This window comes from Chamaea fasciata, unplaced genomic scaffold (genome assembly GCF_029207755.1).
Source record: "Chamaea fasciata isolate MVZ Bird 193981 ecotype frontalis unplaced genomic scaffold, bChaFas1.0.hap1 SCAF_11, whole genome shotgun sequence".
Taxonomy (NCBI): Eukaryota; Metazoa; Chordata; class Aves; order Passeriformes; family Sylviidae; genus Chamaea; species Chamaea fasciata.
Genome location: NW_027094096.1, coordinates 21,999,651 through 22,021,790, shown reverse-complemented (window position 1 = coordinate 22,021,790; position 22,140 = coordinate 21,999,651). Strand labels below are relative to the sequence as shown.

Genomic DNA, 22,140 nt, shown 5'->3' with positions numbered 1-22,140 from the left:
ACACTTGGGCCGAGGGATTCCTTCCGACCTGGGCCACTTTGGGTGGAGCGGGGGCAGGGCCGGGGCAGGTGGCAGGGTGTGCGTGGGCCCTTTGTGACACGGTGCAGCAGCGTGGTCACCATGGCAGGGAAAGGCACAGGGTGTCCGAGGAGCCTTTGTGACACGCGGTGACATAGGTGCTGGCAACAACGCAGCCACGCCACAGTGCTCGGAGCACGCGACGGGAGAGGACGCGCCAGAGCGGTGCTGTGAGGAGTTCCCACACAGCCCGCTCGTTTGTGCCCGACCCGGAGCCTTTCCGAAGCGCTGCTCCTGCAGCTGACCTCGCGGCCAGGCTGCGGGACTTGGTGACTCGGAGCTTTCCCGAGGCATCTCCCAACCCTGCGGTCGGTGCCCTCGCGGCCAGACCGCAGCATTTGGTGACCTGAAGCACTGCGAGGAGTCTCCTGTCGTTGTGGCAGGAGCCCTCAAGACCAGTGTGCAGGACTTGCTGTCCTGCAGCCTTCCTGAGGCTTCTTTGTCGCAGGTGCCTTCAAGGCACAGCTGCACGACTTGTTGCCTCTGTGCTTTTTCTTTTTTCCTCAGCGACATCTGTCTGAAGGTGCCCTCGAGGACAGACGCTGACATGGCAGGCAGATTTCGAGACCTCTTCACACTTCGCTGGAGGAGAAGAAACACAAGCCCTGGAGATGCTCCAGCACAACACCCTCAAGAGCTGCAGCAGTTCCAGCCACAGCAGGATGGTGAGTGGCAGAGCCGGGCCACAGGGCTGATGGCTGCGGACAGCTTGGCCCCATCCCATCCCCATTCCCATTCCGCCCACTGACAGGATGGAAGAGGGGCCGAGGCTGCCCCTGCAGCAGCTGTGCTCCATCCCCTGGGGCATCCCGGGGCTGTCCCTGCCTGGGGAGAGCAGGGCTGGCTTCTCTGGCCTCTCCTGCAACCCCTCAGCTCTGGCTGCGCTCGCTCTTTGCCAGATACAACCATGGAGCAGACACAGGAGAAGAAACCCACCCATGGCCTCTTCTGCAGATCACTGAAGGTACGTGCAGCCATCCCCACCTGGGCTGGGCCTGCTGTCACTGCTCGGCCGAGCTCCGCGCTTGGAGCACTCCATGGAACGTGTCTCTCTTCCCTGTCCTTTGCTCTCCTGCAGATGCTCCGGAGGCTCGTGCCCGTTCGGCGTAGGACAACCAGAAGCCGTGCAACAGCTGAGCCTGACCGCAGGCTGACTGAGCTCCAGGCAGAGCCCAGTGTCAGCCCAGATTTGGCTCAGCCCTCTGATGCTGCAATCAACGATGCAGCAAATATGGACGTGGCAGTGACTGAGGCCATGGCCTTCAGAGACACCGACACGGGAGAGACTCGGGGCATGGCAAATACTGATGCCATGCCCACTCCCACTGAGAGTAATGCTCCCACTATGGAGCTTATCGAAGAGCCTGCTACTCCTCCTCAGCAGCAGGTAAGCAGCTTGGGCCCAGGGCTGTAGGCCTCCCAGGATCAGGAGCCCCCCTCAGGCCACAGCTGCTGGGCCAGCTCAGTCTTTGAGGCCAGCAGAGTGTGGCGGGAGGGGAAGCACTTCTTGGGGGAAGCTGCTCCCTTGGACAGCGCTCCAGGTCTTCCCCATGTCTCCTCCAGGTGCCAGCCTTGGTGAAGAACCTTCACCAGAAACTGGCGGCCCATGCTGTTATGGATGCCAGCCTGCGCATTAACTTTCTGAAGCTGGCTGAAGAGCAACCTGCTGACGTTGTGCTGACCCTCCTGCGCTGTGCCCCTACGTGTGACAGGTATGGGGCCCACTTGCCTTGAGAGCTCAGGGCTCAGCAGCCTTTAGGGCCCATTGCCCTGCAGAGCCTGTCCAATGGGCTCTGCCAGACAGGCGGAGCGGTCCAGGACCCTTGGGCCCCTCTGTTCCACCAGCCTGCTGCCATGCTCCCTCCCTGCCCCTCAGGGCACCAGGGCTCTGTCACCTGGGCCCCCACAGCTGCACAGGGCATGCTACTGTGACTGAGACGGCCCTGACACAGAGCTCCAATCCCACAGAGCTGCTGCAACCATGTGGAGAGCCATAGGCTCGTTGCCTCTGACACTGGAGAAGGTGCTGCCAACACTGATCAGCGTGATGGAGGATTGGCCTGTGCACAGAACGTTCTCCTCCGACGGGGACAACGAGGACGTTTTTGCCCTGGCAGTGAGTTTCTGGAACCGGCCTCTGCTCGCTCCCCGGTCGCCTCTCCATCAGCTCTCCGTCCTCTCCCTGCCTCAGGCACTGGCTTAGGGCAGGCTCAGGGGGCTCCAGGCCCGTCGCTCCCCCTGCGTCTCCCCTCGGGCCCTGCCACACGGACATCTTAGCACTGAGCTCTGTCTCGGGCTGCTTCTTTTGCAGGCAACTCTGGGGCTGTGGGTGATTGTCCACGAGCCCAAAAGCCGCGAGGTGCTGCTCCTTTATTCAGTCCACCTGTTTGTTGCTCTCCTCTTCCACATTGTCATCACCACACAAGAGATGCCAGTGGAAGTTGCTAACTTCTGGAAAGCGTGCCAGGAGGAACAGAGCCTTCCCAGCAACCCCAACAGGTGCCAGTCCTCCTGTCTTTTCAATGTCCTTGTGGCCGGCGCCAGCGCTCGCCGTGTGACCTGGGTTTTGCTCTGCACACAGGTTTGCAGTGCAGGCCATGAAGGCTCTGTTCAGCCAAATGGGGTGTGACACAGAGCTGATCACCATAGAGAGCAAGCATGGCTGGGCATGCCTGTTCTCTGCTGACACCCAGCACTATGCCGTGGGTCTGCTGGCCAGGTGAGAACCCCTTCTCTCCCACATTTGTCCCCTGTGCCCCACACAGTCCCTGTGCTCATGGCCTCGAGGGCCTCGTCACCGAGGGGCGGCCAAGCCGACTGGAAAAGGCTGGCAGAGGAGGGTGCCCAGAAGGGGCCGCCTCCCAAAGCGCCCACATCCCCCTCCAGAGATACTGGGGAAAGACCGGACCTGTGAGTTAGACCTCCTGGGAGAAGACTGTCCCCCCCACCTCAGGCTCTTGCTGCCTTTTTCCCCCTGACAGGGAGATGTGCCGTCGCTTGGGCCACATGTGTTCCCGCATCGCCTTCTACCTACTCCAGCCACGAGGGAGGGAGGACCCACGCTGGGATCTGCCCTCCCTGGCATTCCTTGTGGAGGTGAGCCAACGCTGCCTCGCTGAGCTGCCTCCCAGCCCTCTGCCCTCTCGTAGCTGCAGCTGCCTGGGCCAGTGCCCGAGCCCTGTGCTGCTGGCTGGGCCCGGCCCTGTGTGGTTCTGGGCTCCTGCTCTTCGGGTTGCCTGTCACTGCCCTGTGCCTTTCAGGTCCTCAAGTGCCTGGAGCTGAGGGAATGCGCAGGCCGTGTCCTGGAGGAGATGTCAAGGCACCTGCGGGGCACGTGCAGGCAGAGACGTCGCCTGGCGCTCAAAGGACTTGTGTCGCTCAGCGAGGAGCCCTCGATGGTGAGAAGGGGACAGCGGCTGAAGCTGCGCTGGGGAAAGCAGCCCCTTGGGCTGGCTGGGCTTCAGGAGCTGAGGCAGCTGCTCCCAGCTCTCCTGCCTCCTGCTCCAGCTGCTCCAGTGCTTCGGGACAGGCCTTTGGCCTCTGGGTCCTGCAGCAGCAGGGTGGGCTTGCAGAGCCAGGGCGGTGTTGGCGCTGCGGCTGTCGGTGGCTTCCCAGCACAGCCTTGTGTTCCATACAGGCCAGAGGTGTACGCAGCCTGCTTCCAAGCCTCCTGGAGCAGCTTGGTGATGCCGATGGAGAGGTGGTCGCCATGTCCCTCTCTGCAGTCAGGAATGTGCTCCAGAAGAAAGACACCGTCATAGGCAGGACCACTGCCCTGAAGCTAGCCAAACTGCTCCTGCCGCTCCTCGGAAACGTAAGGCTCTGTGTGCCACGGGCACTAGCCGCTGCCCAGAAACTTTGTGCCCTGGGGATTTTTAGGCTTTTGCCCGGCTGGGCTGGAGAAATTGGCGCTGAGGCCTCTTCCGCTTCCTTTCCTTCAGGACAACAGCCACGTGCAGCTGCTCTCCATTCACCTTTTCCAAAAGGTGATGGGCTCAGTAGTGGATGAGGGCAAAGAGCCGCTGAAGCCAATTGTGAGCCAGAGCCTGCTGCCACTCTTCTTGCACTGCCACGAGGTGAACGAGCGCGTGGCCAAGGTGAGGCGTTGTGTGATGCCGGTGCATCCCTGACAGGGGGCTCGGCTGCCTCCTGCCCGGGCACCTCTCCCGCTCGCAGCCTCCTGCTGGCCCCGGCGCAGGGACGCAGGGCCCGTGCCCTGGGCTGGGCTGCGCTGCCATCTCCCGTCTCTGCTGCTCTCCAGGCCTCTCGGGAAACGCTGCATTGTGCCGCCGGCTTCCTGAAGAGAAGCGACCTCGAGCACGTGCTAAAGACGGAGCAGCTGATCAACTTCGCCGGGCGTGTGGTAAGGACGGCCTCTGGAGAAGCCCCCTGACGGCGGGGCTCGGCGTGCGGGGCTGGCAGCCGTGGCCCCTGCCCAGCGCCGCACGCAGGGGCTCCGGCCTGCGCCCCACACGCCGCTCCCTTCCGTGGGGCCGTGCGGGCTCTTCTCCAGGCTCCCGTGCCCCGAGTCGGGCGCCGACGGAGCGCCGGCCCAGCGGGGCCGCGGGGCGGGGCGGCACCGCGGCTCCCCGGGCAGCGCCCGGCCCGCCGCCCCCTCCGGAGCCCGGCGCCCGCTGGCCGGGCCTCGGGGCTGTGCGGGCAGCGCAGGCCGGGGCTGGGCGCCGGGAGCGCCCGGCCGAGGGGCTGAGCCCGCGCCAACCCTTCCCTCCCTCCTGCCGTTCTCTCCAGCTGGCAGACGACAGGAGCCGAGCGGCCGAACACCTGCGCTGGGCCCTGCCCTACCTGGAGCACCCACAGGAGCCCCTGCGAGAGGCGGCCACCAAGCTCATCGGTGAGCCACGAGCCCGGGCTCCCTCCAGCCCCAGCCCCGGCCCCAGCCCCAGCCCCAGCCCCCGTCCCGGCAGCGGCATCCGCGCCCGGCGCCGTGGAGCCGCGCCTGCCCTCGGGGCTGCTGCCGCCCTCTGCGGCCGTGCCCTGGGGCGGCAGCAGGCGGCAAGGGCCCGGGCCGAGCCCTGCCGGGGCAGGAGGCCGTGTGGCCACAGGGCTGGCAGCGCCGCTGGCAGGGCGCCGGGGCGCTGGGGCCGTGACACGCTCTGTGTTCCCAGGGATCGCCGGGCTGCACCTGAGGAGGCAGAAGGAAGAGCTCCAGGCCCTCAGCGAGGGTGAGTGAGGGCAGCGGGTTCTCAGCGGGGCTGCCGGGGGGAGCCGCAATGCCTGGGCAGGGGGCTGCAATCCCTGTCCCGGCTGTGGAGGGCCTGGCTCCCTGTGCGGACAAGGGCTGGCGTGCGCAGAACACGGAGAGATTTCGGGGACGCGGGCGGGGCGATTCGTGTTCAGCACCTTGCGGCGAATCCCGTTGGCCCCTCTCTCCTCTCTTGTGGTGGCCACGGCAGGAGCTGGCTCGGATGGCCCTTGGCAGGAGGGTCTCCTTGGACTCCCGCACATCCGGGCTCTGACCGGGGCTCTGTGCCTGTCTCTTCCAGCTCTTCAGGCCCTGAGAGACGACGACAGCCCCTCCCGGATAAGCCTCTTTGTCCAGCTGATGTTCGAGGAGCGAATTGCAGACCTGCGGTCATCTGCTGGCTCCGAAGAACCGGTGGCCTTAGAAGACCTTCAGGGGCCACAGACGATGAGACCGCCTGGAGACAGAGGAGACGGAGCTCCAGGCACAGCTGATGATTGACGCAGCTGATGCCTGTGGGAAGCTCCCGTGCCTTCAACCCTCTCCCTGCCTTGCTACACCATCCGTCCCTTTTCCCTCCACCCTTCCTCCCTTTTGACAGCTCCATGTCTTCAGCCCTCAGACCATGTCCCTCCCCTTTTTTCCCTCCCAGCTCATCCCTTTGCCTTGCCTTCCACTAATAAACAGTTTGGCCTGTTCACTTTAGCTGCGTCTCTGTGGAACTGAAGCAATGTAAATCCAGAGCCCCGGGACACACGGGCCCCTCCTGCCTCTCTCTTCTGTGCCGAGTTTTGTGCACGGACACAGAGGAACGAGGGCACATCAGGCTGGAAAGGTCCCTGTGCTGAAGGTCCAGTTCCACAGCACTGTGGAGTTCAAGGTCTTGCTGAGCACCCTGACGCTCCTGGATTTTAGAAGAGCCAACTCGAGTGTGCCCTGAACCCAGCTGTGAGGGATTCCATGGCAAGAGTCCACAGTGGGCAAAGGAGCTTGCAATGCTGGAAGTTTTCAAGAACAGCTTCCTGTAAGCACAGCAGTGCTCCATCCCTACGCAGGATCAGGAAGGCGGCAGAACCAGAGACCATCCGGGCTTAGCAGGGAGCCTGGGATGTGCCTGAGAGCACACGAAGCAGCAGCACGGCGGCCGAGACTCGGACGCGGGTCCGTGTCAGTGTCCAGAGTGCTGCCCGGCAGTGCCAGAATCACCATTTAGACATTTAGACATAAAATTTTTCCCATTTTCATTTGCTGTTTCTCATAAAAACTCTCAATCTATAGGAAAACCACTAAACCTGAGTGCCCATCCCAGGATTTCTGATCCATTTTTCCAGCAGAAGCCAGGGAATTGTGAGCACGATGTGGTCACTCCCTCTCTGGGATGGGGTTGGTGATGTGGTGAGGGAGCTCTGCCAGAGCACACAAACTCCCTCCCTTTTCCCAAGGATGAAAGTGGAAGAGTTTTCTCCCTGTAGCCCCTCCAAGTGGAATTCCAGCTGCTGGGAATGCCTGTGCCCCTCTCCTGCTCTTCACAAACTGTTCCTGGAGCTGGAAATGTTTGGAAGTCCTTTGGGCAGCTGGATCAAAGGCAGGCTGAGCTCTCAGCCCTCCCTGTCCCTTGGAGTTTTGTCAGGATAAACACTGACCAGGCACTCCAATGCTCATGGAAAGCACCACACTGCCCACGGTGAACTTTGTAAAAACTCTTATTTCACCAGATTTTTTTAAATCCAAATGTTGGACTCCCCCATGCTCCTGCTGGTGGAGAAATAAACACAGTGGTGCTGATACATTTGGTGAGGAAACAAGGGCATGTTTGTCAAAACGCCGTGACTAATCCTGGGGAAAGAGATCGTTTTCTCAGAAGTTCTGGGCTGGGAACACACAGTGATGCAGGGCAGAACAAAGGAGGAGTTATTGCTAATCACAACCAAGAAAACGAGATTATTGTGAGATAATTCACTGACCAATGAGAGATGAAACCAAACCATTCCTCAGTAGGGAAATGGGATTTTAGAGACATTAATTGCTTCAAGAACTGGACATAGCTGCTCCGATGTTTTAATTCCATGTCCATCTAATACTCAGATTAAAATGTAATCCTAGTTCATTTTTAAGCCCCAGGAGAGGTGCCTACAATAACCAAATACGAACTTTGCAATACAAACAAATCACAACGTGGATTTTGATTTGTTCTTTGAAATAACTGTAGGGGTTCCTGGAGGGTGACCTGCCTTTCCTGCTGTCAGGGTGCTCACTCTGCTTCAATCACCTGGTTAGTGGAAATCCTGTAGGAGAGGAAAATTAAAAACCTGTAAAATTGTCACACATTTTATAGGGTGAGCTGAAAATTGGGAAGTAGAATCCCAGAATCATTAAGGCTGGAAAAGATCTCCAGCATCATCGAGTTCAATGAATAATTCCATGAGTAATTTATGTATCTACTGACATAAATGCAGGCTATAAGTGTTTAAACTTTGAGCAAACCTTTAAAAAGCCTACATACAAAATTCATAAGTGGAGATAAAACCCTGCATTTAAGTTAATCTCCCTGCAACACAAATTAACAATAAATTCCACTTGTTTTCCACTCTAAATAACATCCATACTCAAGGAAGGTCTCAATGAGGAATACTTTATTTTATATATTTCTTATATAGTAAATATATAAAAATATGATATATATATTTATTCTCTTAGATCTCATTTTGTCCAAGAGATGTTTAAAGTGATGAAATAAACAATGTCAGGATCCCCTCTGAGGTGTGCCCAGAGCAGTGACAGTTCAGGACTGTCCCCACAGGGGTTTCTGTCCCTTTTGGGTTTTGATGAAAGGAACCTCAGAGCTCAGCAACCCCAGCTCCTGGAAAAGGGCACTGGAGAGGGGACAGAGAGGGGACAGTGAGAGGACAGAGAGGGGACAGAGGGGATAGAAGGGGGACAGAGAGGGGATAAAGAAAGGGGATAGAGAGGGGACAGAGGAGGGACAGAGAGGGGACACAGAGGGGATAAAGAGAGGGGATAGAAAGGGGACAGAGAGGGGATAGAAAGGGGGCAAAGAGAGGACAGAGAGGAGGATCCAGTGAGCAGGACATGGCAAATCCCTTCCTCTCTGAGGGGCCACTGTCACCTTGCAGAGAGGGTCGGCTGCTGAGACAATGCTGAGGAATTTCGGTGGGAACCCCTCTCCTGTTCTCACCTCATTTCAAACATCCTGGAGCCATCAGCCCCTCGTTGTGCAAATATTTAATGCCTTCTCCAAACATTGTGCAAGCAAGCACCTCCCAAGTTATTGTGCTGTTGCAAGGCTCGTTTTCACAGGGACAAGCACTGAATCTTTCCAGAATCACTGTCAAAAAGTCAGAATTACGAGGGGGGTTTTTGTTGCTATCAGGTAAGTAAATGTTAGCCTCAAACAAGTCAAAGTTTTGTGGGGTGAAGGGGTTGTGCAGATTCCATGGTCTGCCAGGAATTCCATTTCAACGGTGCTTTACAGGCTCCGTTTCACATTCCCATCTTTTAGGGATCTGCCCAAACATCTCTAAAGAGGCAGAACTGCTGCAAGAGCTGTCCAACCAACCAAAGATCGCAGCTGAGCTCCCCTGTGACAGCCAGCGAGCACTCCAAAAAACAAATACTCCCCTCAGCAGCTCAGCTCCAAAGGGCTGCTTTAATTAGTGTTTGTTTTTAAACAGGCCCGAGCATGATCCCACGAGCATTTGTTACAGTTTCCCGAGGCAGCCCGGTGATTTCAGGTCATTGACGGGGATTATTGACTGCCCATGTTTATTCCTGGCTCTGGGTGATGGGATCTCACTGGGCATGGAGGGGGTTGGTTTGTCCGGAGAGGTTTCTCTGTTCCAGAGCAGCTCCAGAATTCCAAAGAAGTGATCCAGAAGAGGTTTGTCAAATGTTCTGTGTCTCTCTCCAAGGTCAGGATCGCAGTGATCACCTGCAGTGATTAACTCCCTGTTTATAATCCCTGTCCTTTCACTGGGGTCAGGGCATGGCAGATTTGTTCTAATTTCCTTGCAAAACAACATTTGGGGAAGTGCAAGAAAGGAGGATCCTGGAAATGCTGACGTGCTGGGGAGTTTCTGGGCTTCTCTGTTTCACTGCGTTCACAAGGGGTTTTGTTTTTTGCTCTGTGTGGGAATGTCTGACACAGCAAAAGTATTGATTTGATACAGTAAAACTAGCAAATTAAAAGAAATGGGGCATTAAAGGTGACTTTACACCATCAGCCTTCAGGGAGCAGAGGTGCTGATGGATAATTCACTGGGAAAGTGGGAACAGCAGCTGGGAGAGCTCTGAAACTTCCTGGTGCCATTTCAATAGTCCAAGACCTTGGCACACGTTTTAAACCCAACATAAAAACACACCAAATAATGGAAACAGCATCAGTGAGCTTGGTTTTGGTCAGAAGATGTTACCAGACCTTCCTGGCTGATTTCAATATTGTCCCTTAATAGTGCTGGGGTGACCTAATTGTGGCCTTCCAGGACCTGAAAGGAGCTACAAGAGTCATGGAGAGAGACAATTTGCAAGGGCCTGGAGTGACATAACTGCTGCTGACACAAAATACAAATATTTCTTTGATAAAAACACCCCTATGCATGATTTAAAAAATAATCAGAAGCCTTCAAACCCAAATTTTTCTGGAAAAAAATGAACCACACTAAAGCAATACTCATGTTTTATTCCTGTAGGTAAGGTCATCCCAGCAATGCATTAAAAGGTGACCTATTCTTGATTTAGCCAGCAAAATATCTGGAGGCTAATTAAAATTAATCCAAATAATTTGGGATTAATTATTGAGACTGAATCTCAAATCAGTTAAAAACAAGTAACAGAACTTGTTCTCAACTACAGCAAGATGAGGAAGTTAAAACTGGAAAAGTTGCACAACCAAATGAACTGAATTTTGTCCAAATTCACTGTATTAAATTACAGTCAGCTGGTAATGACTGTGAGCCAGTGAGGCCTGGTGTACACAGGGGATAAAGAAATCCCCTCCAAATATGAAACAAATTAGGAATAATTGGCCTCTAAACAAGCACTTGATGTATAAAAAAGGAAAATGCAAACCTCAGGATGCTTTTTAGAGCCACTGCCTCGTTTCCAGTTCCAAAGGGTCCGTGTCAGCTGTGACAAAAGTGTGATGCACAAAACCACCTTGGGAAGCTTCCCAAAATGTCCTGGTTCCTGAAGGGAAGAGAGAGAGAGGCTCTGTGAGCTGGAGCTGACACCAGCACTAGCCTCTTTGGGGTTGGAGCAAATTACTGTGGGATGAGAGGAACAAAAACACTGTAAAAGACAAAACCTCCCTGAACCACATTCTTAATTAACTTAGAATTAACTTCATTAACCAGAATACACAGAATCATGCAATGGTTTGGGTTGGAAAGGAACTTAAAGCCCATCCAGCCCCACTCCAGCCATGGCAGGGACAACTTCCACTGGCCCAGGTTGCTCCAAGCCCTGTCCAGCCTGGCCTTGGGCACTGCCAGGGATCCAGGGGCAGCCACAGCTGCTCTGGGCACCCTGTGCCAGGGTCTGCCCACCCTCCCAGCCAGGAATTCCCTCCCAATCTCCCATCCAGCCCTGCTCTCTGTCCATGTGAAGCCATTCCCTGTGTCCTGTCCCTCCACCCCTTGTCAGTAGTCCCCCTCGATCCTTCTTGCAGCCCCTTCAGATGAGGCCACAATGAGGTCACCCCAAAGCTCCTCCAGGCTGAGCAATCCCAATTCTCCAGCCTTTCCTCCCAGCAGAGCCGCTCCATCCCTCTGATCATCCTCGGGACTTACTCCATCCCTTCGGGTCAGGTCATTCACTTCAGCTCTGACAAACTTGCAGAATTTTCATTTCAACCTCACCAAAGAGCCTGAAGCCACCTTGTCTCTTGGAGGATGCACTTCCAGCTTTTAAGGGTGCCAAACCCTCAGAGTTTAAAATAAATACATTTCCTAAGTGTTGTGGAAGCACAAAACCTTGTGCTTGTACATAGTTACAAACATCCCCCAGCCTTGACCTGGACCTGCTCAGCATCTGAGCTTTTGTTTTTCCCGAGTCAAATTGTTTTATAAATTCACATCAACAGCAAATTACAGCAGCGCGGAGAGTAGGAAACCGCCCCGGGATCGTTCCTGCTTTGTCACAGGGGTTCAGTGCCCTTGTCACACCGACTCCGGGTCACTCACAGCCGCCAGCTCACCCTCGGGAGGAAGGAAACTGCTCTGTCACTGGGACAGCAGGAAAAGGAGGAGAACGCCAGGGGAAAGGAAGTGCAGCCCAAGTCAGGGATGGGGGCAGCGTCCCGGGGCTCGCGTCTGAGCCGGGCAGGCTTTTCGTGACTAACCCACATTTAGAGGCTTTTTCCTCTATTTAAAAAACTCCCTCACAATAAAGGCACCGAGGCTGTGAGTGTGAACCCCCTGCGCGGGATGGGTTTAACTCCTTCCCTGAGCAGCGTGAGCGGGAGAAGCCTCACCCATCCCACCGCACCCTGCCCGACATCCTGCAGCGGAGCTTTGCCCAGCCCTGCTCCACCTCTCCGCTCGCTTCTCCATGGATCTGCGTTTCCTGCGCTCCCACGGCATCCTCGGGCTCATCCCACAGCCCGGTGCCGCCGGCAGGGCAGGGAGGGGACACAGGACACGGCTGGCACTGCTCAAATCCCCCCAGGGCCAGCCCAGGGCGCTCAGCCTGTGGGTTTCGGTTTGAAGGGGACACCAGCGCTGTCACCGCAGCGAGGACAAGCCAGGAAATCGTGATTTCTTCCAGAAAAATATTGAGAGACAAACATGGCACGGGTCCCAATAAGGAAAAGAATGATATCGCAGCTAACCTTGATACCAGGTTACCCACTTCCACTAGTCCAGGTTGCTCCAAGCCCCCTCCAGCCTGGCCTGTGTGAAACGTGATGCATGTAAAGATACAAACTGTTAATTACACAATCTATTTCAGGAGGGAAAATCGTCGTCAACAAATTCAGGAAAATTAGCTGGGCGGTATAAAAAAGTGTACTAAAGAATGATATTATGCCTTTACTGTAATAGTTCTTTCCCTCGCTTTGGAAAGCCTCAGAAATACTGAATTTCCAGTTCTGTGAAAAAGCGTTCCAGTAATAAAGAGAGACTTTAAGCTCCACAGGAGACAGTTTGAGTACTTAAGCAGAGTTTTGATTGAGTTTTGATTTACTTCTCTGAGGTCCCAGCCCAGAAACCTGCCCCAATCCTCGTGCAGAGCACAAAAATAGATTCCCAGCTGCACATACAAACCCCTGTCTGCTCAGATGGTAACGGAGCAGGTCATTAAAAATCAGCTTTTTTAACACAGGAAGTGCTGCAGCCTTCTACGTTTTACCACATTCAGTCTCTCCAAAAGAGATGCTTGCAGGAGGAGCAAGGCAACAAGGCCACTTGTATCCCAAACATCATTTTAAGGGAATCTGGCTGCATGCTCTGTTGATTTTCATCATGTTACCAAGACATGACTATACTGGTTCCAAAAACTTCACTGAGTGAGATTTATTCCAGAGATGAATGCTTCTTGAATGCATTACGTTTGGAATATTTCAACTGTGTCCCAGGCAAAGCGTGTCATGGTCTGAGCAAGGCTCTGGGGTTTGGGGAGGTGTTGAGTTGTGGTAACGCTGAGAAGAAGCTAACTGCATTTTTTCCAAGCATTACCTGTGTTTGCTCTGATCTTTGTGAGGATTACACATCTGGCTCCCTTCAGACAAATCCTGTGACCCTCAGTGTCGCTGGTTCCCCTCAGAACTCCATGTCCTGCTCAGGTTCCAGCATCTTTCCAGTCCCCCTGGCTCCCAGCCCTCCTCGAGTACCCCCAAGTCCTCCTCATCTCCTCTCAGAACCCCTGCCACCCTTGAGTCCCCTCTGGCTTCTCTAAGGACCCTGGCACCCCTCAAATCCCTCTGACCCCCCCAGAACCCCTGGTCCCCCTCAAGCCCCTCTGGCTCCCCTTAAAATCCCTGGTTCCCTTTGAAGCCCTCCCTGGCTGCCCTCCAAGTCCTCATTCCCCCTCAAATCCTCCTGGTTCCTCTCAGAACCCCTTGGTCCCCATCGAGTGGTCCAGGCTGCCTTCAGTACCTGACACCCCTCAAATCCTCCCCTCAGAAACCTCAGTCCCCCTCAAATCCCCCCTGGCTCCCCTCAGAAACCTCAGTCCCCCTCAAATCTCCCTGGTTCCCCTCAGTACCTGACACCCCTCAAACCCCCTGGCTCCCCTCAGTACCCGGCTCCCTCTCAATGTCCCCCCAGCATCTTCAAGCCTCCGGGTCCCCATAACGTCCCGGCTCCCCTCAAGGCCCCGGCTCCCCTGAGCCCCCCCGGCCGGTGGAGGCTGTGGGATGGGAGGGCTGAGCGAAGGGGAGTCGCCGCCGGGCCGGTCCCAGCGGCGGGCGCCGGCAGCGGTCGGAGGGCGGGCGGGAGCAGCGGGCCGGGCTCCGCTATTTGTACGGGAGCGGGGCCGAGCCCGCCGCAGTGCCCGCCGCTGCCCGCACCATGCCGGGCCTCCGCGCCTCCCCGCCCGCCTTCCTGCTGCTCGTGGCGCTGCTTTTCCCCCGCGGCAGCCCCGCGGCGCCGGGCGCCGGGCAGGGGCTGGAGGGCGGCAGCCGCTCGGCCGCGGCGGCGGCGAGGGTGGCCCTGCACTACCGCAACTTCCAGGCGGGATCCCTCGGCGGGCTCAGGGCGCTCGGGCAGGTCCGCAAGGCTACGCTGAAGGTAAGCGGGGAGCCGGCGGCGTGGAAAGGGAAACGCTGGAGAAGTGTAATTAATAGTAATTATTACATTAGGGTTGTTGTGTGTAAGTGAGCTTAGCGCGTTCCCACGCAGGGCGCCGGGCGCCTTCACACATCCCTCAAGAGCTGCTGCCCCTTCCTCGGGGACACCCGGGGACAGCAGCACCGGTGTCCCGTCTCCCCTTCCTCGGGGACACCCGGGGACAGCAGCACCGGTGTCCCGTCTCCTCTTCCTCGGGGACACCCGGGGACAGCAGCACCGGTGTCCCGTCTCCTCTTCCTCAGGGATACCCGGGCCTCCTCAGGGACCGCTGTCCCTCGTGGGACCCCGGGCTCTCCTCAGGAGTTGCTGTCCCGCGGTCTCTCCCTCGTACCGCGAGCTTCATCTATATGAGATACAGTTCTCATCACAAAATACACCTTAATCTTCCAAAAATCACCTCGAATTGGGGTGACAGAATGGGACAGGAGTCCCAGAGAGGAGCAGCTATGGGGACAGAGCCTTCCCGTCCCGGGATGCTCGAGGTACGGCTCTTCTCCTCCTCCAGGTTTGGGGTTTTCTTTTTTTACAGCTTATTCGGTTTCTGAAAGTACAGGATCAGGCAAAAACTTGTGGGGAATGTTTGTCCCGGGCTGTAGATCCTGGAAGGAATGCACCACCTTCCTGGAGAGCTGAGGGATGGGATTTAAATCCAGCCCTGTGCTCCGGCTGCTGGGCCGCTCCTGAGAGCAAGGGCTGCTTGTTCTGGGTTCCCAGAAAAACAAATTCTGGATCCTGAATTCTGCTGGGCAGCTCCTGAGAGCAAGGGCTGCTTGTTCTGGGTTCCCAGAAAAACAAATTCTGGATTCTGCTGGGCAGCTCCTGAGAGGTTGCTCTGGGTTCCCAGTCTGTGGAGCCAAAGGCAGCCCTGGATTCCACTGGATCCTTTCCAGGATCTAGAGATCTTCCACCACTCATTCTCCTGTGCAACTCCTAAAACTGAGTAAGAGGGTGAAGTGTTAAATCTCCCCTTTCAAAAAAAGGGGAGATTCCAAACCAAGCAGAAATACCTGGGATGAATTAATTATTGCAGCCTTTGTAGGATAGAGATCACTGGGTGATTTTTAATTTTTTCCTTTAAATTCCTTAAATTTCCTTTCCTGAGATTGCTGCAAACACCTCTGACAGGAATTCACTGTGTTATTTTACACTCTCCAAAAGTACACACACTCCTGTATTTCCTGGGCACTTTGCATATGTCTACACATAAATATTTCCATGTATAAACACCTGTGCCTGGCTGAAGAATAAGTGAATATTTGTGGGGAGAGAAAGGGGGTTTTCCACCCTCTGTCAGCCACCTGCCTCCTGATACAGGAAGGAAAATAATTGGCTCATTATAGAGAAGTGAAATTGCTCTTTATTTCCTCACAGTGCTGGGGGCTGTAGGAGCTCGCTGGAACCACTGTCTGCAGTTTATTTCCCTTTTTTTATTTTCTTTCTTAATATTTTTTTTCACACTCTGTGAAAACAAGAGGAGAAATGCACTAAAAGTGGGCACTTCCTTCTTTCCTGTCCTCCCCTGGAAAAAAAATGAAAAGAATTTCCTGGAAGGAATTTGCTGTATTAGATGAAGGCAAGAGGCAGAAATGTTGGGATTGGGGTGGGGTTTTTTTTTTCAGGTTTGTCTGGTTTTTAATTATTTTTCAAAGTGGGCTAATTTCCTCTTGGTTCCTCTGTTACTGGACCTCATAAAATCAGGATAATTTATTAGTGGAATTTAATAATGAGCATTGTAATTTAATACTACCTTTACTAGCCCACGAGCTGGTGAAGCTGATAATTTGAAACAGGACTGGGAACTCTCTCAGATGGGAAAGATCTTTCAAGTTCAGGTAAAATGAGACTTTCTTTCCTGGCAACAAAATGCCAAACCAAACCTGGAATAATCCTTGCCTTGCTGTTGGATGCAGATGATTTTTGTTGTCCCTTCTTTTCTCCTGAGTGAGGAATTTGCAGGAAACAGCAGCTCCTGGAGGGGTTGTCCTGCACTTTAAAATAACAGTTTTGATGATGAAGCATTAGTTTGTGCCAGCTGAAGATCCCAGAATTTAAAGGGGAAACTTTTGGGAGCGGTTTCCCATCCCAAGCTGCCCTGGAAATTCTAATTTAGGAGCAGGGAGGTGAAGGGGAAAGGGAGAAGCCAGGTAACCTCGTGCAACATTTGCTTAAATTAGACTAAAAAATCCAGTTTTCAAATGTCCAGGTGGACATTTCACCTGGACACAAACACTGCAACACCACAGCTCTGCTCCCTGGTATTAAAGTCAATTAAAAATGTTCTATTCATTTCCAGCAGTCAGAGGTGGGAGAGGCAGAATCCATGGCAGGGGCACAGCTCTGGCTCCTTTTTCCAACCTCTCCCTGCTCAGTGATCCAGGGGAAAACTGATCCCAGGGGAAAAATCCTGCTGGGAAAACAGGGGGGGAGAGATGGGAACCTCCTCTGGATGTGGGGAGAGAGGGATCCTTCCTTTCCGTGCCTGTGGAGAGTGCAAACTGATTGGAAATGGACTGGAAATGGATTGGAAATTGATTGGAAATGGATTGGAAACAGATTCCTTGGGGTCCTGCAGTGAAGCTGCTCTGAAATTGCTGTTTTGGCCTTCCAGGGACCAAAAATCTGTCAGGAAAGTTGCAGCAATTTGCAGCCCAGAAGTAAAAGAATCCCGTGACCCAGATATCGAGTGGAAAAAATGAATTACTCACTTGTTTTCTTCTTGTTTTGGACACTTTTATCTTTGGCTGCTTCCCTGGGGGTTGCCAGACATCCCTGAGCTCTGCTCAGCTCACACTCTGGGATTGGGTAAATGGCATTTTGGGGATGAGAGGGGGGAAAAATCGTGGAAAGAAAAGTTTTCCTTCGGGACTACAAAGACTTTTGTACAATCATTTCATGCCAAATGGAGCTTCTCTCTTCTCCCTGGTGAGCTCAGGAAGCCTCGGGTGTTCACAGCAGACTAAATATTTGTTTTAGCTGTGGAGCATCACTTGAAAGCTGTCTAGGCAGCAGTAGTAGGGTGGTAGTAGTAGTAGTAGTACCTACTAGCAGTGCTGTGGGGGAGTTGTTGGAACTCAGAAGGGAATCTCTGCATCAAAACCCCCAGAAACTCAGAATTCTGGGCTCCTTGAAAAGTCCTGCTGATTATTGCAGCTTCTCTCACCTGCAGGATCTACAGGAGTAATCCTGGGTCACTGAAAAAAACCCCAAATTTAACCAGACCAGGGGTGTTGTAAACCATCAAACACCTGATGGGTGGCTTTACAACAGTTAGAATCTTGGACTTAAGTGTGGTTATTGCACGAGATGAGACCCTTCTGAACTTCAGTGCAATCACTCTTTGGTGATCCTTTGGTTTCAGAAAAGTCAGTTTTCACCACTCTGCCCATGTCCCATTGTCACTCGGGGGACAATATTTGAGGCAATTCACTAAAAGGGCAGAAGGGGAGAAGGAGGATGCAGAGAAGAAAGAAATTATCAAAAAGTCTGAGCTCATCCTCTCCGTTTCCTGCACCTCCTTCATGGTGAGATTTGGCTCCACACTGGACTTGGCTCATCCTAAAGCTCCAGGAGGGGATTTTATAAAAACTGAGTGACTGAAGCAATTTTTACCTGCATTTTCCAGCTCCGTGGAGGTACCACAGGCAGGTGCTGAGCTGAGGCTCTGCTGTGGGTGTGAAACTCCACTCACCTTGTTCCAGGAATCATTTCCTGGGAACAGGAGAGCTCAGGGTTAGATAAATAACACACAAAGGTTTGCTTTGGGTCCTGCAAACAGCCAGAATTGTGTTTTAACACCAAGGAAGACGTAAAACCAGTGATGTTGCACTCAAACCCAGGGAATTTCAGAGCTCCTTGCAGCATGTGAGGCTTTAATTCCACTGCTGGCTCCATCTCCTCTCTTCCAGAACATCCCAGAGTCTGGCCACAAGTATTACCTGCAGTTCAGCACTGAGGACTACTGGAGTGGGGTGAGTTCCTGCTCTTCCTCCTCCCCCTGGGCATTAAATCAACTCCAGCAGCTCCAGAACCGGGGACATTGGTGTCCTAAATGGATCTGCCACAAAGGAAGGGCCTTTCTGCTCCTCCCTGCCCGTCTTTGCTCCAGGGCTCACCTGAGTGATCACCAGTGCTCCCTGCTCTCCTTTCGGGGTGTCCACACCCCAAACTGGCGATCAGGACTTGACAGCTCCATGTTTTCCCCAGTTCCACCCCCTCCATTCACTCTGTCCCTGTGTCAGCAGCATTCCACTGCCCTCTCCCTTCACACACATTTTGTGGCATTCAGATGGTTTTCAGAACTTACTGGGAAGCCTCAGATTGTTTTTGTTTCAAGGCTGGCACAGTGCAAATCCCTGTTATCAATTAATGTTGAGCTCTCACAAACATATTTCCAAGATGACTTAGAGCATTGTCATGCCCTGAAAGCAGGACAAGCATTAATTAAAACCTTCTGTTAAATCCCTTTAGCCTTGTGGTTTTAACCTCTTTCCTGGAAAAAAAAAAAAAAAAAAAGAAAAAAAAAAAAAAAAAAAAAAAAAGAAAAAAAAGAAAATCCTCCTTGACACTTTGCTAACCCCTGAACAGCTTCTTACAAAGAGTGAGTTGCTGGTAAATAAAATCTGGATTAAAAATAACAGCTTGAAGCTCTCCCTTTGACAGGAAGATGCTGGGAACTGCCTGGCTACAGTGCTGTACCCAAAGAAAAAGGCCCCTCCTGTTGTCAGCATCAAGTGCTCCCACACCAAAGACCAGAAGGAAATCCAGGAAGAGGACAACAGACTTTACCAAAGGATCAGGCACCAAAGCAAACCAATAACTGGAAGCAACATTCCAGGTATGTCCCTCCAAATACTCCCCTGTATTTCATTTTATCTCAAAGGACACAAGCATTTGAAAAGGAGATCCCTCCCCCCACTTCCCCAGGGCTTTTTGGGAGAACAGATCCCCTCTGGATTTACCACTGGCACTCAGCACCACCCTCTCAGGGTGGTTGGGGTTTAAAAGCAGCTCCACAGCACTTTTAAATCCAGTCAGTGCAGACTGTCCTCCAGGAATGAGTGCCCAAACCCACACAGCTCCCCAGCTCTGGCTGGGAGGTCACTGAGGATGACCAACACGATTTTTCCATCCTGGAAAAATCCCATCTTCTCTCCCAGCTAGGTAAGGGCTCCCATTATTGGGAATCTTTGGGTTTCTCACCTCATCCCTCTCTTGGCATTGTCAGCTCTGCCACACTTTATACTTCCTGGAACTGCAGCTTTAGCATCATCCTCCTCCCTCCTCCCTGTGACACATCAGAGGGAAGGGCCCCGTCCAGGAATGGTGCTGTGCCAGGCAGAACTGCTCTGAGCTTCATCATTTTCTGCTGCCCAGGCAGAGTTAAAATTCTTTTCTGTTTGTCCTTGCCTTGCAGACAGCTATGGCAACATTGAGCCTGCCCTGGAGCCAGTGTGGGCTCTGGCTGTGGCCGGCAGCAGCTCCATCATGTGGGAAAAGTCCACTGAGACCTTGGGATACTTCCTGGCCCAAGTGAAGTCCGTGAGGCAGTGGGTGAGTGGGGCAGGAGGGATGGGGACAGCACAGAGCCCTGCTCTGAGGAGGATTCCCCAAGTCCCAGGGCCTGCTCCTCACCAGCAGCTCCCTCTGCACCAGCAAGCACTTTGTCCAGTTTTTGTGGGAAAATTCTCCTTAGCTGGATCTGCAGGAGCTGCAGTTCCTGAGCCCCACAGCAAAGCCCAGAGCCCTCTGTCCTGGCTGGGGAGCAGCTGCAGCCCCTGCAGCACATCCAGCAGCACTTCCAGAGCCCTCAGCCCCCTGGATCCAGGGCCAGGAGGCAGGTTTGGCTCCTCAGCTGTTCAGCATCCCTCTGAAGGAGATGTTCATACAATTCTCAGATTTAATTGAGGGTTAAATTCAATTGATTAGCACCTGGTTTCAGGGCAGACAGGCTGCAGAGCAAACCAGCTCTTGGTGCCTTCAAACATTCCCTGCAGGAAATGCTCCTAATTCCATCTTTCCATGATCAAAGCTCATCTCACTCCAGCCAGCAGCCACTGCTCACCTCCTTCCCCCCTCCTCACCTCCAGTAAACTACAGCAGACATTAAATTTTAACACTATAAACCTGTGTTCATGATAATTCTTCTCTTTTTCACACTTGCCCAGATCAGGAAAGATGATTTCACCGAGTTCGACTTCACCGTGCTGCTGCATGAAATCCCAACCCAGGTAAGGAAGCGCAGGTGAACAGCCCCTCCTGTCAGCAGGGGATGATAAAACCATCCGCCAGGATGATAAAATCTGTGTTTCAACTTCAATCCCTCCTGCAGGAAATCGTTTCCTGTCACATGCGCCTGACGTGGCGCCCTGGGCACCCCCTGAAGGTGAAACATTTCTGTGCTTCCGAGAGCCACGCCGTGGAGGAGGGGTCTGGGGCAGAGTCTGGATCCGCTGCTGCCCCTGCAGCTGGAAAAGGAGCACAGTTTTAAGTGGAATCTTCACTTTTATGGGTCCAATCAGCAAATGCTTGTGCTGACAGACCTGGAGCCGGGCAGTGGATGGGAGCAGTTTCACTGATTTGTTCTGTGCCAAAATTAATTCCTGTCACTTCTTCAACTGAGAGATTCAAGTTCTGCAGCTCTGCCTGAACCCTCTGCTACTCCGTATATACACAGATGAACGCACAGCAGTTGATTTGTTGTCACTAATTAACTGTTACCTAAGAGTCTATAAACAAAATTAATATATTTGGATAAAGATGGTGAGCGAAGTGTTAAATCTGTCACTAAGAGAGATTTGCCTACTAATTCTTTGTCACGTTTTGGGCTGGAATCATGCTGATTTTTAACTCTCATCTCCAATAAACCAAATGCCATCACTCAGGGTCGAGGCTGGGTTTTCTTTCTGCTGCTGTTGGAGCCCAAATTTCCACCTTCTCTGTGACCTCCAACCCAAACTCACCTGCAGAGCCAGGAAGGCTCCTTGGGGATGAATTCCCAGCTTTGGGAGCAGCTCCTGTGTTATGCCTGCCACCATGAAGTCATGGCTTTGTCCTTTGCCACCACATTCTCCAGCTGGGTTCCCACTGTCCCACCTCACTGGGATTGTGCCAAACTGTCCCAAAGTCACCTTTTGGCCAGGTTTGGGGCAGGATAAATTAAATCCTTCCCAAGAACACCACCTTCCTGAGGAACAGAGGCTCTGGGGTGGCTGTTCTGTTAAACTTGGGGTGGTTTTCACAATCCTTGAGCTGGAATTGGGAACAACAATCCAAGGGTTTCACACAACAGCTTTCCCTGGATGTTTTTTTTTAGGCTGGGTGATGTCAGCTTCCCAAATTCCAGCGTTTTACACAAGTAAATGTGATTTCCTGACTGAAGCTTTATCCCTCAGCACCCAATAAACTCAGGGAAGCAGCATTCCACACCCTCCTGCCGAATGGGAGAGCATTTCTCATCATCAGAAGTGTGAAATCAGGGAGTGAAATTCCAACATTCCTTAAAGAAGTTGAAAATAAATGAATATTTTTTTTGAATATGGCCAAGAAAATAGGATGGATTTGGCACTTTGGGGCTCTGCTTTTGTCTCCTTACCTTGTTTTTGCCACTGGCACCTCCTAGGCACCAGGGTGGTGGAACAGGCTGCTCACAAACCCACGGCACTTCAGGAACTCCAGAGGAACTTCTGGATAAGTGGCAAAGCTGTTGGAATTCTAAGGCAAAAAAAAGTCTCCCCCCGATGCTTTTAGGCCAAGGTTTCAGCCTAAAACCTCAAATCATACAGCAAAATTCTTGGGGTTTGTTTCTTTTCCAGGTTTGTGGAAAACCAGCATGTCTGGCACAACTCATCAGTCAGGAATTCACAGCACAACTGGTCTAAACAGAATATAAACCCCAGAAACATAAACCCCATAAATATAAATATAAATCCCATCAATAGAAATAAACCTCAGAAATAAAAATATAAACTCCAGAAATACAAATATAAACCCCAGAAATACAAATAAGATCACACCCACCCTGTTGTCCTGTGTTCACACTGCTTATATCAGACAGCTCCA

The 22,140-nt window shown here is 53.1% G+C and overlaps 1 protein-coding gene and 1 long non-coding RNA gene across 2 annotated transcripts; one reads left to right on the top strand and one right to left on the bottom strand.

Annotated features, from left to right (window-relative positions):
* Positions 1 to 7,040: 7,040 nt before the first annotated feature.
* On the bottom strand, positions 7,041 to 11,168 carry LOC136295416 (uncharacterized). The gene is made up of 3 exons (XR_010722664.1): positions 11,086 to 11,168; positions 10,367 to 10,483; positions 7,041 to 7,566 (listed from the first exon to the last, which is right to left on the bottom strand). It is a non-coding gene; the product is annotated as an uncharacterized lncRNA (long non-coding RNA).
* A 2,563-nt stretch (positions 11,169 to 13,731) lies between these two features.
* On the top strand, positions 13,732 to 20,958 carry RARRES1 (retinoic acid receptor responder 1). Its single transcript, XM_066193665.1, has 6 exons — positions 13,732 to 14,022; positions 17,988 to 18,050; positions 18,742 to 18,916; positions 19,496 to 19,632; positions 20,247 to 20,309; positions 20,411 to 20,958. The coding sequence occupies exons 1-6, from the start codon at positions 13,804 to 13,806 to the stop codon at positions 20,567 to 20,569; spliced, it is 816 nt and encodes a 271-aa protein (XP_066049762.1). The 5' UTR covers positions 13,732 to 13,803; the 3' UTR covers positions 20,570 to 20,958.
* The last annotated feature ends 1,182 nt before the right edge of the window (positions 20,959 to 22,140 follow it).